Genomic DNA, 19,615 nt, shown 5'->3' with positions numbered 1-19,615 from the left:
TTGAGAGACTAAAGACTGAGTTGCTTTTTTTTTTTTTTTTTTTTTTAAAAAAAGAAGGCCTGTTTCCCCTTATTTGTCCAGGAAAGAGGAAGAACAAGACAGTGTAAGTATTCTATCAGAAGATGATCAATTATCCATGCATATTTGAATGGTAATTTCAGTTAGGGCATGAGAACACTCAGACTAGTAAAAAGGTAGAAAAGTAAAAAGATAGAAACGTAATTTTCTGTGCAGCTTTTGCTCTCAGATTGAGAACTGTTGGGCCACAGTCCTCCTGCCCACCCCCCTACACACACTTAACCAAAACTCAATAAAATAAATCAGAGTCACTACACAGATATAACAAGTCTGCAAGAAGAGCTGTTACAGTAACTGTTTTGAAGTGTCAGTGTCTGTCCTAATGCAGATAAGCACATGCCTTACACCTGCAAACTTCATCCCTTTAAAGAAGAAAGCAAAATTTGGACAGATGATGCCATTTTTACCATCTCCAAAAGTTCAACAGTTTCTGCCAATAAGCTGAAATTCACAGCCCTTGAGACTAAGAGGAATAAAAGGGAAATGCTGGTAATTAAATACTTTGAGCCCAAGTACTAAAAGCCACAAATACTGCACAGCAAGTAACAGTTCTTAAGTCAGTGTGGATCTTGTATTCAGCAGAATGAAAGCAATAGTGAGGAACAGTCTTGGCAGCCATTTATCTACTACTTTAATAACATTAGTATCCAATCACAATAGTGAATACTTAATATTTGAAGACAGTGAAAAGACGTTCCACAAAACATCAAAGGTACTGGTTGGCGTATCCCCTGACAGTGGCAGAATGGTGGGCAGATCAAGCAGTGACATTCTGACAAAATATTATAAAGGCTGAACAGCAACGATTACAGCTAAAATTCAGGAACAGGCTGAAACACATATAATGTTAAGAGAGTTGAATAGACTACACAGCTTACTTTGTTCACTGGAACTTCCACTACCTCAACAGGGCTGTAGGATCTTGAGGATTCAAAAACGTTCATGAAATAATCTTGTCATACAAGCTCAAAGGAAGCTACCATTAGAGGCATTCTGAGATAATGTGTACAAGATTTCCTACAAACTTCCAACAAAATTTTGAGATTGTGCAGGACTAGATTTCAGAGAGTATGCATCTACTAGATTTCAAAACCAGCCTTAGAACTTTCCTATGATCAATTACATTAGTTACTGATATGCAGGTACCACTGTCACATTCAATTCTAAACTCTGGCACAAGGGCATCAAAACTACAGAGTATATTTAGCACCAGGTTTATACTAGACCAAAATTGGACTGAAAGAAATATACCATAAGTATTTCTATTTGGCAGAGATCATTGGTTAGGTAAATATTCTCCAGCACTACTAAGATTTCGTGAATTAATGGAAGGAAGGTCTCCATAACACTTCAGCAATAAGAAAGAAGACCAGCAGTTGCAAAGCACACATCCAGAACAGAAAATTTAGAAAAGACATTTGGTTATTTAGTTTCTCAGACTGGTATCTGTAGTTAGCCCCAGCCTGCAGAGGGGCAAAGGTGAACATCTGGTTTTAGATTGCTGCATCAGTCACTAAATCAGTAGGAGGGTTCAAATGAGTTTTCCTGATACCAGACATTTATTTTCTATTGCAGAACAGTTTGATTCTTGCTCCCACAGAGAAAAAGCTCAGACACTTTGCACTGTCCTTGATAGCAAAGACATTTATAAAGCACTTTCAAAAGGAAGAACTTCGTACAACCAGCAGCATTATTTATTTCAGCATCTGCTGGATCATGTGGGAACATGCAGTAGTTTATAACTTACCTGTGGGCAAGAAAAGAATACATGCTGCTTTTTTAATCAGGGCAGCATATGGCAGGCACTTTAAATAGCTGCACAGTTGAATACTTCATTCAGAACAAATATACTATATAGATCAGTGATAATTAACAGACGCCAAGAAATACACATACAATCATACGTTCTGATGACCACTTTCCTTGTATTCATAGGTTCTTTTCTAGCATGTACTAGAATATTTACATTGCCTACAGAACTGAGCTAACAGAATGGGAATGTTAGTACTCAGAATTTTGCAGTCAAATGTCACTATGAGTTAGAGGCCTCTGCTGACATCTACAGTATGATAAATCCACAAACTGAGCAGCACAGATAGCAAGAGATATCATGAGTCAGATTTTGCTTCTAAGAGGACTGATCTGAAATCCACTAGATCCTAGCAAAGCTTTTCTTTTTTTGTGATTGAGATTTCAGTTTGCTAGACTCATGAAGGACAACAAAACTAGAACTTCATCAGACAGACGTTGTTAGCATTTTGTTAACTATTTTTACTACCTTGGAAAATCCATACAAATTATGATCTTTATATCTGGAAGAGAGCAAACCATCAATCTAGGATCTCCTTGCCTCCTGCACTTTCTTGACAATCTGCATCTTCCTTTCAGTCTTCAGTATCAAACTTCGTAAGACTTAATTTGAGATGAATACAGAATCATCATTTCACAAGATCAGAGCTAACACTATATAGACCTCTATCAACATTAACACCATATTCTCTTGTCTTAAACTGGTACTGAATGAAGCTCACTGTACCACATACCTATTTGCAGCATGCACTAAAAGTCTTGGCACAAAGAAGTTCTCACACATGATGGAATTTTCTTTGCTGGAGCCTGAGCATAATACTATACCAGATCAAACCATAGAACCTCCTTAACTTCAGAATATATTTCTCTTTCTGAAAGAAGTACAACTCAGAGTTACTCAACAAGGATATTATCATCCTTGCATATCCAAGTGTGAATAGGATGGACTCAGTTGTCAGAAACTTGTTGTTTCACTGCAAATTAAGGAATATGCTAGCAGTCTAAAGGGCAGTGTACCAACAAACAGAACATAGAAGAGGGATAAGCACATAGAAAAATAAGAAGCCTAATGTCCAAGTAGCATCACCTCTGTTTACTTCTGGAACACACAAGCTAACTGCAAGTCCTTGTTGAGAGCTTTTCCATTTTTCACTTACTAATTTATCTGATAATTAGGCTGTTAAGTTTCATCTTGCAATGTCAGGCAAAACAGGACTAAGGGGAAGTCAATACAGTTCATGCCCCCAGTTGAGAGAGCATGACATTAAGCAAATATTTTCAATTTCTCATAAAACATATCTTACAGCTCTTATCTTCTTCACTTTCCTACTCAAATCAGTAACACAGCTAGCAACACTGGCAAACACCATACTGTTCTTTTTCCATTTGCCAGATGGTGCAACTAAAGTATTTACCATATCTACTAGAGGGAGAAAAGACGATACAAAAAATCAGTAGTGTTAAGGAATTACAGGTTACCAGAAGATACAATTAATGCTTTTGTTCTTCACAATGAAATCCACAGTTTTTAATTCCATGTTTGTCCAGTTTTTGAAAGCTTTGACTTTTGAAAGTCAAGAAACAGGTACTTGGACTTGGCACCACCTCCAGTTACTCACAGTTGTACTTAACTGGATATTGCATCTTCTCTCAGTCAGTACTGATACCTAACAAATGTGATTCAATAGATTTCTGAGTATCTCACACAAAGCGAGTTTGTGCTTTATCATCTGCATAGCCCAACTCCACTAATTTAAAACCATACCAAAAGAAAACACCTGACAATTATTAAGCATCTGGGAACATACCTACATAAACTACTGCGTCATCTTCCATGAAGTTACAATAATGTCTAGCAATCATTTTCAAACTGCACTTTCCAACAAGGAAGCTGACAAGCCTACATGGTAGGGCCTCTCACCATTAGAACATGAATTGACTGTTGGGCTGAAAACAACGCAGTATTATTCATTCTCATGGTAAAATACGATTGTCACATTTAAGGTGCAAGAAAACAGGACTGGAAATTGAGAATGAGATTTTTCTTGATAGGAAGATTTAATTAAGAGATTTTTACTATCCTGTTTAATTAGCTACTGTCAACTTGAAACATACATCTTATTACATCTAACTACTACTACAACGGGTACCAAAGATTTAGGATGGAACAAAGACCTATTTCACTTAACAAAGAAGTAATTATCTGAGCAGGGAAAGTTATTAATTTGCTGCAGTAGCTCAGGTACAGTATCACATGTTTTGAGAAGACTGATAAACTCTGCTTATTAGTTTAGAACATTAAAATAAAAAAGCTTACAATGTCACTGCCAGAGAGTGATGATACAGACGACGCAGATGAGCCAGAGGATAACTGTTGTGTACTAGCCAATGACAAAGTCAAGCGTTGGTTGTAAGATGATTCAGAGTCTCTGTTGTTGTTCTGTTCTCCATTGCATGGAGCTATCTGGTCTCTTATTTTCAACCTATTATCTGTTAACAGAAAACATGAGCATCAATTAAGAGCACAGAATACAACACATGGATCCTCAAATCTAAGAATTACTTCTGTTTAATAAGCCAACAAACTGAAAAACAAGCTCAGAAAACTAGTTTCGGATCAGAAAGTTAAAAAATTCCTTTTTTTTCCTCCTTAAGTTTCCTTAAGAATACCTGAAATAATTCATTTCAAAGCACAGTTATTTTGAACTGCACCAAATTGAAGAAAAAAATGTTTCAGTTGGTTTCAAAAGATTTGCTATACCTACCAAGTTCAGGTGATAAATTAATTTTGCTCCCCCACTTCTTTTTAATCCAGGCCCTGTAGTCAATCACTTCTTGGGTCACTTTGATGATTCTACCTAATGTGCTAAAAAATATTTAAATTAAGACTATTGGTTACATACATACTTGCAAGCATTTCAAAAAGCACTGAAATTACGTTTGGAATCCGTTTAAGATATCCCTAACCAAAGAATCTTCTTGAACCTACATTTCCTTACATCAGCATATAAGTCACTGAAGGATCATACTTTAAATTAGTTTATTACTTATCTCCTACCATGCTAACTTGAAAGCACTGACACACGTAAGATTTTCACTTCTAAATGGAACTCAAGTAAATTCCCAGGAAAGTACATACAAATTGTATTTTGTTTGAAAAAGGCAAGTTAGAGGCTCTTGCATTTCCCCAGACAAAAAGTAGTCCTTCCACTCCATTAGAACATTCATATAACGTGCTGAAGACAATGTCCTAGCTCTTCAAATCATCTTCACACTGAATAGAGACTCTCCCTAGTATTTGTATTTGCTTATGGGTTTACAAGGCACCTTGAAAGATCCCTACAATTGTAAAGGAAGTATCACGGATTGCGACATAGTAGACACAAGATACAGACCAGCAAAAAATCCCACATAAAATTAGAATTTAAGGAAATTTTTTAAAGGTAACTAGCTGTGAGAACAAGCCCACCTGATCCTTTTATCCTCTTAACTCATGACCAGTTATCAACAAGTAGAGTAGCTTTTTACTGCATACCTTCCCAGCATTCATACAGGTGAACTGTATGTTATCTTGAACAGTTTTGTCCTAGTTTAATAAATCAATTTTCAACTTCTCCTTCTATTAGGGGCTGGGAGATGAAACACTAACTACACTAATGCTTACTATCCATGCTCAAGATCCATGAAGGACCAACTATTGTACAAAAACAGGCTATGAAAAGCTATCCATCCTGGAAAAATGTCAAATTACTTTAATTGCAAAAATCTTCAACAGTTGTAATAAAGGTTTTTTTTATTAATTTCACACCATAAAAGGTATGCTGCACCTTCACTGGTATTTTTGAGGTGCATTAAGAAGAAGGATATATAGCCTAGAAGTATTTACACTGCCTTTATTAGGACATTTCAACTCCTTAGCAAGGAGCAACAGTTCTGCTACATTAGGCATCGTAATTCTACTGCAAGACCAAGTTCCACATGTTTCCCATTTAGATTCCCAACTTTAAAAACCATGCCAGTGTGTCAAAATTGAAACAGGAATTTTAAGCAAACTTTGGACCATACGACATCACTTAAGTAATAAGTCAAGCAGATGTAGAAGATCCTGAAGTACGGAACAAGTGTCATCTCTTATTCTGTTATTCTATTACGTTCTATTATTCTATTATTCTTATTCTATTATGTAGTATTCTATTACATAAATGCTGTAATGCATGCTGGAAAATACAACCTTGAATTTCACATACAGAATTGAATGCTTTGACATGATTGTCACCAATATCTTAATGAATTCTTGGGATTCACAGCTCAACAACTAAGTAGAGTACCTTAAAAAGGAACAGCACACTTTCTAGCTGTCACTACATTACAATTATAATGCAAATAAATCTTAAGATCATTCTTAAAATGCTCAGATGGCTGATAAGATTCAATGAGGCAATATCTAAAGCTCCAGCCAGTTTTCCTCAGCACAAAAAACACTACCTGTAAAAGACAGTTAACGGGTACTGAGCTGCTGAACTATCTCCCTGATAGTAAATGAGCAACAATCTAAAGCAAGAAGGATCTGCTTGAGCACATGGATTAGGAAAAAATGTAAAGCCTTTGATGAGATAAACACTGTGTAGGGAAAGCTGATATTGCTGATATTTCTTAAGACAGTATGCATTCTAGTGAAGCAAATGGAAGACTGTTTCAGATAGTACTTCTGCAATCTGTGTCAGCAGATCTTGCAGATCAATTTAATATTCCCTTTGACAGTCCTGGGGTCAGGGGTAGCCCAAACCTAACACACAGACCTACCAGCAGTTAGATCTAGTGGGTTAAAACAGATCAAACAGCTTTCAAGCACAGAGACAGAGAAAACACTTCATGTATCACACAGACTAGTTTTAAGATTCTCATCTGTAAATGACAACCCCACACATGCAAAACCTTGCCAAAGCTTCCTCCAACTCTCAGCTCTGGTCTTCTGGCATGATAGTATCTTTCCCTCATCTACTCCCACCATTCATTTACCTCCAAGGAGGTAACCTGTTAGGAATCCAGAACTCAACAGACTGAACAAAGACTTCACTCTTAGTTATACTGAAGAGATATCATAGCAGAACCAGATATCCATTCCTTATTTTGTATGACCTGATCTGCCTCCCAAATGTGGCTCTGGTGCTGTTTAGGGATGCTGTCTGAGCACACACTCATACTTCAAACAATATGACAAGTCAGTATTGTAGGCCAGCTTTCTGATCTACAGACATGTTATAATTCCCAAGGATAAATTTATGTCATGTATATATACACACACACACACACCCTCCCAGCATAACTTATGACTGTCAAGCAATATAATAACACTCCCTCCATCTGATCCTGAGCAACTTTCTGCTGCTTCTCTTGCTTCTGTTCTGTCCTTCAAGAAACCACAATGAAAACTGGAACAGCTTCTTTAGGAGATAGCAGTGTTGATGTAGTTTCTTTCAGTCAGACCAGAGAGTTAAACTGACCCAGCTTCTGACTGCAGGCTCATTAGATCTAACCAAAGGCAAGAATCAGTAATACATAGATCAAGAAGAAACTGAGCTGCTAACAGGAAGATAAGACCATGGATAGATAGGCTAGACAAGGTATAATGTATTTCCTACTAAAGAAACACTTCCTTCCAAGATGACATGAAACTGTTTGGTCTAGAAATCTGCAGAACAGTCTATTAACCTCTCACGAAGCATTCTAGAAAGACAACGTGAGGAAGACCGAGAACAAAGAGTTAAGGTAATTTCTGTAACACTGACTAACTACCTTTAGGACTCAAATGATTAGTTTCTTCTCAGCACAAAGACAAAATACAATGAGCAGCCCAGACAAAAGATAGCCCTTACTCCCAGTACACTTCAAATGTTTTATTTGGAAGCTTAAATAAAATGACAGAGTAATTTGGATATGCCCGTCCTGTTCTGGGGGGTCATGTTAGCACAGAACATGGATGAGTAAGGCCTGTGCTGAAAGAGCAAAATCTGACTTATTTTGAAACAGAGAATATCAGAAGCAGCAGTTGACTAGAAAGCTTTAAGTTACCTTAGACTTTTGCTTCTTCGGGTTGGACTAACACTGGACAAAAGGCAATGATCACTAAGAAAGATCTAAAAGCTACTGACATGGTTGTTAACATACAAAACAAGACTATACACAAGATGTACATAGGTTTCCCCTGAGTTGATAACAATTCAAACTCACCAGGCTGTTTTCACGCTTCAGGGAAAGACAGCCCCAGTTATGGCAACACTGAACAGGTTAGTCTTCATTGAAAGCTGCATCTTTTATGACACCTGACATATTGCTACCTGACTGAATGGTAAGTTACAGGTATGACAAGTTCTGAGACTCATATCATTGGCACAGACAGCCCAAAATAGGAGAACAGGTCAGATGTATTAACATCTGCTGAAACACAGCCCCTGGGATTTCTCAAGTTTGGAGCTTCCTACATACAGTATCTTCCTACATACAGTAACAAGTGTACTTACTGATGACATCTAAGACTTGCATTAAATGTATTTACAAACTTAGTTTTGATGTCTAATATAAACAGAGGCACCCTATAAGAAAATGACTATAACCCTTGAAGAATCTCAAAAGTTGTTAACTAGGGCCTAAGACAAGCAAAACTTCATATATCCCTAGGCCCTTCTACCCATATGTACATAGGAACAAAGCAACACATTATCAGACAGTACACACTCAAGAGATGCACCTTAATCTTAAAACAGCAATCTTAAATGTTAATGTGTAACACTTCCAATCTTCCTACCTATCTCCATCACAGGGTATGAATTGTCTAAGTCTTCAAATGTTGTTCCACAAGAAAACAGATTCACAGGCACTATTAAAACCTGTGAGTATTAAAGCCACAAACAAAAGTTGACTTCTTTATGGTAAACTTAGCATACATGCAGTTGTCTTACCAAATAATAAACTTACTATAGGATAACTATTCCCCTTTGCAATTACATTAATGCTGGAAATTAACACCTTGACTAAATTTTGCAATTTTATCTGTAAGATTAACATGACTTCCAATAGCCACTTCTCTCTGCAATTAGCTGGGGAGCTCAGAATACTACTAGAATTCTAGGGAAGTCCCAGAGAAGATACGTCCTCTGATCTATTCCAGTTTGCACTGAAGGTTAGGATTAAACATCACATGCTAGAGCAGATGCATGAAAATATGACATAGCTGTGATACCTTCATTTTTTTCTCCTCATCAAAAAAACATACTTCAGCATAATTTGCAAAGTTAAGAGCTGAGAACACACTGAGCTGTACAGTGTTTCTATGAAAGACATCAAATGTGCTCTAAAAATGACATTTAGGAGTATGTTAGCTTTCAACAGCAGTTCAAATATTACTGCCTAAGTGAATTTATTCTAATAGCTTAATTTCATACAAAGCCTTTTAAAATAGTTTGGGGGCCACATATTAAAGAACAGGGCAAATTTCTACTCTGTCTAGTTTACACAAAATTTTGTTCAAGCCCATTTCTCTGCTGTAATGCAGACAGAAATCAAACCAGATTTCAAGTCAACAGTCTTTCCTTTGCAATACTTCAGGCAGAACCTTTGTGAATAGGCTACTCTGGCATTCTTGCACACTAAGAAACCTCACACTGGATTAATTCTGGCTTTTGTCATGCTGTCTTCATTTCAATGCTGCACATGAAGGTATTACACTCTCATAGCACTGGACCAGCCTGAATTTCTAGGCAGATTTCAATACAACTGCAGTTAAACAATAAAGAGCAATATTCCTTTTATTGATTAGACTCAACATTCCTAATTGATTACAGAAACAAACAATATTCAAAAAGTGGACTAATTACCTCTCAGAATCTCTATTTGGATATGATCTTGCAAGTGGTGATACTGCATGGCTAAGAACAATGTAGGCATAATCAAAAACTTGTTTCACTTGCATGGCACCGTAAGAACTTCTGCCAACGTCGTTTCCTGAAATAATGTGACAATCATCAGATCACCTTTTTTAGTATCAGTAACCAGAAAATCATTCATACTTAAAGCTCAGAAGCCTTAAAAATACAACTTTACTTTGTTTAAACTAGTCAGACCAAACTATTCATATCAGGTACAACTAAGTGTGCCCATCTCATTACAGGATGCTAGCTTTAGGAGTGACACTCAAAATTATGCATTCAGTACAGCATGTGAAAAATACTGATATATTACAGCCTGAAAGAAACAAAGTATAGCTATGAACAAAGCTTGAAGCTGATCTCTAAGAAAGAACCTACCACACTTACCAGTAAAGTTTTGGCAAGCCAAACTTAGCTTAGAATTTCATTTGTGCAACTGCATTATCTTCACTGAACCAACAGCCAGATATACTTACATTAACTCTATTTAAGCTTCTCAAAACTACAGCTGAATAAGCCAAAGCATATAGGGTGCTTATCTTCTCAGGATAACCAATTTCTCAAAATCTTTATCACATAGGATTCCACGAGTCTGTACACAAGCATTGCCTGTGCTCAAGTTCGCACTAGTTCTTGACTGTCTCTTTAAGCACATTCTACTTAGAGCAGAACTCCTTCCAAACCCAGTGCCTCACAAGGAACCACAGAAGTTATGAACATACAGAAAACATACAGCTAAAGCTTCTGTATCAGCGACCACATACAGGCATAGGCCTTCTATTTGACACCCAGGAAGACCTTGTCAGCACTAGCAAGAAATCAGTTGGGGTTTCTGTAGATATTTTTGGTACCAGACACCAAAGGTTCACTGTCACCACTCAATTTAAATAATTTCCCTCAAATTGCATGCCCAAAATACAGATTAGATCTTGAGTGAGTAAAAAGCAGCTTACAGTAAAAGGTTCACCCCTTCAGAACGATACTTTAATGTTGTGAGAACACTGGAAATGTACAAACCACTGAAAGTATTTAAGACTGCAAATGAAATCAATGCCTATGAACAACATATAATAAAAAATCCTCTTTGAAAATTGATACAGAAAGAATCAAGTCTATCATTTGGAAAGTGAATTCTAATGAGGCTGAATTTGACTCAAGAGGAAACTTTCACTCACTGAAGTATACTGGTTCACTAAGACATTACAGATATGCTAAAATTTGCCATGCAGGAAAAGCAGCATCAGCTTTACTACTTGACAATATATTGCAGTACTTCAAGATTCTCCAACAATTATGCCATTTGAACAAGAAAGGGTAATTAAATGAAAACAGATTGGGAATCAGAGCACTTTGGGAACACAGGATGTTTTCAGTAACATATATGATTAATTTAAAACCTGATTACAAAGGACTTCATGTTTACTGAAGTAAATGAGCATCTCACATAACATACTGCTGAAGTTTCCAGCAGCTACTAGACTTAAAATTATGAAAGCCTCTCTAAAAGAAGGTATTTACAACTGGACTCCACCCTGAAGTACAAGCAGGTCTTGGAAAGCAAACTTGAGAAGAAGCATGTTGTAGTTCAGTGCTTCACTGCTAAGTAGTTAACAGATACTTTCCCAAAGGATTTAGTCCAAGGGTAACTGCATAGAGACCCAAGGTATGCCAGCAGTCAAGATAACAGAACAAAGACATTATACTAGAGAAAATAGATTAATTCAGTACACATTCTCCAGGGACAGAAGCAGCAATGATACTGTTTTCACTTAACGACATACAAAAGAAAATTAAGCCAGAAAACAATAAAGAAACAAAAATAGTATTTACAAGGGGCTAAACACATGCAATTGCACCTAGCACTTCTACCACTAGATTTACATAACAGGAATTCAGTACACAAAGTCAAGAAATTACATTAGCCTAGCCTATTATGCTGTTAAGGCAACTACATGTAATGTGTGTTCTGGAAGGAACAAACAAAAACACTACTGCTACTAACAGCAAGTCACTCCTTTTGACAGTAGTTGTCACCTCTGCTGTTCTGCCAGCAAAAGAAACCACAAGCCGTCCCTAATCCACAGCAAACCATGGCAGTTTGATTTAAACCACCAAAGTTGCGTATGAGCCTTCACTAAAGCAGATTTGAGAAGAGGCAGGATAACCCATGCCATAGCATGCCTAAGTCCCTGGATTGCCTCATTCTGCACCTGTAATTGGCTCATAAAAATATCTGAATAAGTGGTTTTATTCAATTATACAGTCTGCAAGGCTTCTGACTGGCACTGCAGTTGAAAAGCAGGTACGAAAGCCAAAGCTATGTGACTTACTATGAATAGTACCCAGTTAAGTCTGTATTTTCAGGAATAAATTATCTTCTGATAAATTATTTTTGTTAGCTCATCACATCTTACGTACCTGAGCATCCTTTCATCACAATCTAAACTGAACAGCTAAAGCACAAGCCCAAATGCTTTCATGCAAATTCACAGACTTCAACCTCAGAAACACATTAGTAGGTAACAATGGTGCATAATTTCACATCTAATTCCATCCTCATTCATTTTCGTAAAAGAGGGGCTCATCCCTGCAGAAGCATACCTAAGACTTCCATCAGCAACTATCAGTACTATCATTCTGCCAAGTAGCCTTTCATTACCTGAAGCAGTTTCAAAAACATGGCCTGGAAAGGCAAAGGTACAACCATGAGCTAAAACTGAAGCAGGCCTGGTTTTGTTAAGCTATTACCTACTAATTAAATCTTTTCACAACACTTGACATTAAGAAGTTCTTTCAGCTGCTATCCTCAGTGTATTTGCATATTTTTATAAATGCATGTATTTTACACACACATATATCCACACCTTCTAATGACAAATAGCAGATACTGAAAAGTTGTAATGAATACCTCTGGAAAGTTACTAAGACTAGAACAGATAACGCCAATAGCTGCCAAGGGTATTTGCTTCTCACACTTGTGGCATATCAAGATGCAGAATAGCAAGTAATATGAAGATAATTTGACCTATAAGTTAAATAGTCCTTTTCCAAGGAAACCATATGAAAATTAACATAAGAGCTTCTGCGAGTGACTACAGAATCCAGGAATAGAGAATGAAGAATGCCACCTTTCTCATGAAAAGAATAACAGACATGAAACATCAGGTCTTAGATCACAACTTTCTACATTTGCTGCCACCATTCTGAGCCAAGATTAAATCAGTCCTATCCTGAGCATCAAAAACACGCCTGATGAACCTTGATAATCTCCAACAACTTGCTGAATAAATTCCAAGTTTGTTAAAACCACAGATTAAAGATTTGTGACCTACAATAAGAGTTTTGCCTTCCAAAACAGGATACTGGAAGGTGAATCCCACACATACAAGCCTCTACTAGGATGATATAATTTACCCTGCTCCAATTTGCTCCCATGGGTAGCAATTCTCCTCAACAGTTTTTAGAAATTGATGCAGTAGTGGCTTCAGGAGATTTTACTGAAAATCCTTTCACTGATTAATAATAAGGGAGAGATTTTCATCCCATTATCCTGTCCTAGAATACTACTAAGTCAACGTAAAGAATCCTAAGGCATTAATGAAGATCAGATATCACTTTAAGATGCATCAAAGACGAGATTTGATACCTCAAAGCCAGATTAAGAGACTTCCCACTTCAAGTGTAGATTCCCAATGTCTTTCTTGGAATCTGTGATCTCAAATCACAGAAATTATAAACTTCTTGTGCTCAACGAACTGTCTTGGAGACTCTCAGAGGAAATCCTGCAGCATCCAAGTAAATCTTACCCAAGCTAAAACCACTACATCCAGAACTGATGCCTGTTCCTTCCGGATTAGGAATCAACAACGTCCTAAATAGGAACAACAAAAGTACCAACCTGCTTTGATTACGTTATTTATCTGTTAGTCAAACATTATTTTATACTAAAATGTGCCTCAGACGTAAAGAAACCAATCCCACCGAATTTAATCCTGTTCCTTCTGAAGTTATGAGTTTCACCTTTCAGCATTGTGCTGTACTCATGAGATCTTACTCAATGAGCTATTCTTACATTCTAGTAAATCTTACTCCTAGTTCCAACAGATAAGTTCTGCAGCTTTATGGTAGCTACCAGAAAGTATTTGATCACTAGAGCCCAAAGAGATAATCTATTTCAAGTTGTCAGCTTTTATTTGCCTTGTCAAAATACTTTCTCCTGTAAAAGTTACATCATCACAGTCCATAGAACATCACTTAAAATGTAATTCTTACCAGCTATTGAGACCATGCAATTATAGATCTTCCTTCCAAATCAGTTTTTTGGCTACTGCAAGATTTATGCTACAAGAAACAACTGAAAGCCCCTACTGGACATCTGATTTTTCCTTCTTCTTCAAGGAGAAAATAGAGAGAAGAACAATTAAAAGGCTTAACTGTAAGTCAAAATTAAAATATTGTTCAGTGTAAGAAATTTCTAAGTCCTCAGTAGGTAGGAAGATCAGATAAAGGTTTCTGATTCCAAAGAAATGTACTCATGCTGCCATTGAAATGGATTCTCAGGCAAATAATACACAGCTACTGAATGAAAGCTGAACATGATAGAAGTTGCACAAAACCATACTTAGGCCTGGCCAAGCACAGAAGTAATGATGGACACAAGCTTAGAGCTACATATGTAGAGGTGACCAGACATAACTACCCTAGCATGCAACCTGTTATAAAGTATGAACACTCAGTACACTGAGTATTTAGAAAGCAGCTAAACCTCAGTTCCTGAATCATTGCTTTTGAAGCGCTATACATAACAGTCTAAGGACAAGGTGTGACAGCATAAAGGTTAACTGCCACTTACAGTCTAGAAATACTAATACTGAAGTCCAGATTAACCAAAGTTTCATTTCATGAAAAAGCTGGTTTAGAATTCCAGCTACATATGAAAATGTAAGTGGAATCCAAACCGACAGCTTTAAGGAACTTAATAAAAATTAGCTGTCATTACTCTGAACATGAAGAAGTCTTCAAGAAATCTGTTCTAACTTACAACAGATACACAACTAAAACTGACATTTGCTGAAGGTCCACATACAACTCAGAAACCAACTGCACATATCAGACTCTCCCTACCAACACCATAATCTAGTCATTCCCTTGATACACATTCATGAGTGTACACCCATATTTTTGTGCAGTCTCTACTGTACCATCATGCAGATTAAGTACATTATGAGCTGCATTTATTTCCTATATGGAATAATTTATATTATAAAATGGCCTGGGTTGAAAAGGACCTCAAAGATCATCTAGATTCAACCCCACTGCCATGGGCAAGGCCACCAATCACTAGACCAGGCTGCCCAGAGCCACATCCAGCCTGGCCTTGAATGCCTCCAGGGATGGGGCATCCACAACCTCCTTGGGCAACCTGTTCCAGTGCGTCACCACCCTCTGTGTGAGGAACCTCCTCCTAATATCTAACCAAAACCTCCCCTGTCTCAGTTTAAGACCATTCCACCATGTCCTATCACTATCCATCTTCATAAACAGGAGGGGAATGGCTGTTTACATGCTCCCTTCAAATACAACAAGGCCACAATAAGGTATCCCTGCAGCCTTCTATTCTCCAAGCTGAACAAGCCCAGTTCCCTCAATCTTTTATCGTAAGAGAGCTCCAGCCCTCTGACCATCTTAGTGGCTCTCTTCTGGACCCGCTCCAAGAGCTCCACGTCCTTCCTGTACTGGGTTCCCCAAGCCTGGATGCAGTACTGCAGATAGGGCCTCACAAGAGCCAAGTTGAGGGGGACAATCACCTCCTTCTCCTTGCTGACCACCCTTTTTTTTTTTTATTGCAGCCCAGAACACAGCTGGCCTTCCAGGCTACAGGTGCACACTGCTGACTCACGTCCAGCTTCTTGTCCACCACGACCCCCAACTTCTTCTCCACAGGGCTGCTCTCAAGATCTTTCCCCAGTCTACATAAATACCTGAGATTGCCCCAGCCCAAGTGCAACCTTGCACTTAGCCTTGCTGAACCTTATTAGGTTCATATGGACCCACATCTCCAGCCTATCCAGATCCCTCTGGATGGCTTCCTTTTCCTCCAATGTATCAACTGCATCACTCAGCTTGGTGTCATTTACAAACTTGCTGAGGGTGCACTCGATGCCATCATCTGATCTGTATTATTGATAAAGATGCTGAAGAGCACCAGCCCTCAAGACCACGCCTTGGGGGACACCACTCGAGACCAGCCTCCACCCAGACACAGACTCACTGATCACAACCCTTTGGCTGCAACCAGCAAGTTCTTAATCCACCAAACTGTCCATCTTTCAAATCCATACCTCTCCAATATAGAGAGAAGGATGTGGTTATATGTAGAATAGCACCACAGACTGTGGCAGGAAAACTATACCTTCCTTTCTCTCATAGCAAAAAAAAACATAAACAAACCGTTCTCCCTATAGTAACTCCTCCTCCAGGATTTCCTAGATCTTTTTCCATCATTATTTCCACCACTGCTAGAGAACCTTAAGTACACATTTCTGAACTTCCAGTGCACCATTTATTTGCTTTGTTTGCATACAATCTAGTTTACTCAGGCTAAAAATAGTTGCATATTTTGGTTCCTTAACCCTCAGTTCATCTCAGTTGGTGTATCTCACCACCAAGAAGCCTTCATTCTGAACAGCATCTTCTCAACACATTTAATAGATTTTAGAGACTCTAAAGTAAGTTTGAGAGTAAAAGTTGAGCCAGAGCCCCAGAGTACTGCAAGAAGCATACAGTCTTACCAGGCAGCAGAGGATCTTCAATACATAACATGGATGGTCTGTATCCATTTGTCATGACTTTCATGATTTCTTCTTTGGCAATATAGGCACCTCCATTTTTTATTCTAATACCAGTTTTCAAGTAGTTAAAATTCCTTCCATAGAGTTCAAAAAATTCTATCAGAAGCATTCCAAGGTTTTCATCAGCTCTTCTGGCATCAATTCTTGGATGCAGCTGTGACAGAACAGTTACTAATTATTAAAAATCACCATTTGTCAGACTACAACAATACAACAAAAGCTCTCATTTAAGCTGAGTATCATCTCTACAAAAGTCTGAACTGAGTCATTAATTCATGTACTTAAATTGTTTTTGTGTAACCAAGAGGGGGCAGCACTTCAGCAGCATATGGAAAAAAGAATTATTTCTTGCCACCTCCAAAACTTCTCCTAAGCCAATAGTAATGAAGCACAAAGAATCACAAAATCATAAGGTTGGAGAAGACTAATGCATTAAGGTTTATTAACAGTAATAGTTGTTTTTTCTGTTTCTTGTTTTAAAAAAAAATCAGGCTTAGCGTTTTCAGAAGCAGAAAAACTATTTGCTCCAACCAAAGTCGCTCTTTAATCCACCTATTATGTACTTCGTACTCATAGAAATATTACTGCCACAGAAATACATTAATAGTTAATACTCATTAACGATGTCTAAAATATCTGCCAGTTTTAATGATGTTAATGCTTAACCAATGAACATATAATTAAAACAACTTGACTGTTTAATTTCTTAAACACCAAAATCAACTACTCTCTACATTCAGTACCAGTAGTCTAAGAAGTAGCAGACCAATTGCATCCAAGCAGATTTAACACCAGTAAGACCATTCAGTTACTGGAATAGACATAGGAAAGTGATGTAATCCTCATCACAGGACCTGTTATAGAAAGCAATGTAGTGTCTCTACACTGTTAACAGGTCTCCTGTTGCTATTCCAATTCACAAATCTTAAGAGGTTTTAGATGTAGTCTAACAGAGTTGCCAAAGATTGAACATCTAGAGCTATAGCAGAATAAAACTATGCATTGCTACTGGATTGTAAAGAAACAGCATCTTCACTAAGAAGGCTGAGTGACAGAAAGCAAGATATTTTAAAGAACACACAAGCAAATAAATAAGGGACAGACTTACCTGCAGGAAACTAATTGCCATTAAAATTAGGCTATAAGAGCTAATTCCACCAGTAAAAACTTCATTCAAGTCCCTCTGAAGTAGGAACTGTTTTAATACTAAAATCAAGTAAGGCAGCAAGGAATATTTCTGCAAAGCAAAATAGTTCTTATCAAAGATACTGCCAACATTCCAAAACAAAGCAAATACTGAATCTCAAAAGATTAATCTAATACAAAAACGTTGTTCAGTAGCGCACCATTACATGTTTCCTCAGGAAGAACTGAAACATGCACATACACAAAACTTATGCAAATATAAAACACACAAATATACAAACCCATACTTGATATAGTAGCCTACATAAATTTAACTCCTCCCATCTCCTTCCTAACAGGATTATCTCCAAATTCATCATTGATTATCAGCCTAATTCAGTCAATGCTTTTCATCTAAACAGTACTTCTAATGCACAGTGTAAAAATGAGCTTGATCGTAAGTACTTACATACAGAATAATCGTCACTAGACATTGTCTAACAAGACTGTATTCATACTCAAGCATCATTAAAATTTATTGTAAAATTTAAAGTAACCAAAACCTGAACAGCCTTGCTTTAGAAGCACAGCTTAGAACCAGCCTGCAAATCTAGATATAACTGTTCAAGTCCATTCAAAATACATGTTTCTGCACACAAGCATCCAGCATTCAACTATCAGACAATTATGTAACAATACTCAGCTTCCATCCTTACAGTTTCTAGCTTACAAAGCTTGAGCCTTAAAAAAAAAAAATGTCTTTCTACCAAAGCAACATTCAGTAAATAACAGTAGAAAATAAATTAAAATACCCATGCTTAATTAGTATTAATGAAAACAGTCTTCAACAATAAGTTTCCAAAAGTCTTAAGCCATACCAAAAAAGGTTATCTAAGCATCTAGTGTATCCTTGATAAGTAGTATAACATTCATTGTACAGCTGATACCTTCATGTATTCCTTGATAAATCGAGCTGCCTTCACACCAGTTTCTACATTAAAACTGATGTCAACTTTCACTTCTGTCTCCTGGTCAGTGAGTTTTATTATTGGTACCTGAGAAGATGAAAATAAGATTTTATGAGCCCCCAGAAATGCAACACTGGTGCTCTTCTCCAGCTACTCAACATACATGGATACTATTAGCTCAAATAAACACATTCACCAAGACAAGGAAATATGTTATCGAGAAAGGATAGCAATTCTAACTTTCCTGACAGTGAACAATTTTCAGTGAGGTGATTAAAATAATAGCATGTATGACCATGTTAACTTACTATCTCTCACATACACTCCCATAGCTGTTAGGCATCTGCCTCTATCTGCAGTACCTGAGGTGTTTTTTAACACAAGTAAATTTACTTAATTTAATAATTAAGGGAGTCATTAATAGGAGATACTGTACTCCCATAGCTTGTAAGAATTGCATTTATCTGACCTAGCAGTGTGCCATTCAGCTTGCTAAACTGACAGAAGAAAAAATAAAGCAGAAAAAATAAAGGGCCACCCATTGGTTCATCAAACCAAATTGGTCTACTGCAATCAAATGAAATCCAGACTGGATAAAAAGCAAAGCAGGAACAATAGTGCTTTTCCTGGCAGCAGAAAATCATGACAGCATTACTGAATACTCAGTTTGGTCTCACACCACTGCCCTGAGAACAGTATCCCACAAAATGGTACTATAAGCATGTTATCTCAAAGATAACCTAAACTTCAGCTCATACATGTATCTGAAATTGAACTTCTTGCACTTTTCATCTGAAAGAGCAAATTTATAACTCCATTTTATACCAACAGCAGAGCGAATAGAAGACACCAGTGAAAT

The 19,615-nt window shown here is 37.3% G+C and overlaps 1 protein-coding gene across 4 annotated transcripts in view; it reads right to left on the bottom strand.

Moving 5' to 3' along the window:
• Nucleotides 1–19,615, bottom strand: part of TENT4A (terminal nucleotidyltransferase 4A) — a 58,467-nt gene that overhangs the window by 18,344 nt on the left and 20,508 nt on the right. For all 4 annotated transcript variants that reach the window (XM_048940762.1, XM_048940761.1, XM_048940764.1 and 1 more), the window contains exons 5-10: nucleotides 18,736–18,843; nucleotides 17,772–17,900; nucleotides 16,604–16,817; nucleotides 9,762–9,888; nucleotides 4,653–4,753; nucleotides 4,205–4,377 (exon numbers count right to left, since the gene is read on the bottom strand). In XM_048940762.1, the coding sequence (XP_048796719.1) occupies nucleotides 4,205–4,377; nucleotides 4,653–4,753; nucleotides 9,762–9,888; nucleotides 16,604–16,817; nucleotides 17,772–17,900; nucleotides 18,736–18,843 (852 nt within the window). The remainder of the gene's footprint in view (nucleotides 1–4,204; nucleotides 4,378–4,652; nucleotides 4,754–9,761; nucleotides 9,889–16,603; nucleotides 16,818–17,771; nucleotides 17,901–18,735; nucleotides 18,844–19,615) is intronic.

This window comes from Lagopus muta, chromosome 3 (genome assembly GCF_023343835.1).
Source record: "Lagopus muta isolate bLagMut1 chromosome 3, bLagMut1 primary, whole genome shotgun sequence".
In the NCBI taxonomy this organism is placed as follows: Eukaryota; Metazoa; Chordata; class Aves; order Galliformes; family Phasianidae; genus Lagopus; species Lagopus muta.
This window is presented reverse-complemented; position numbering and strand designations above follow the sequence as displayed.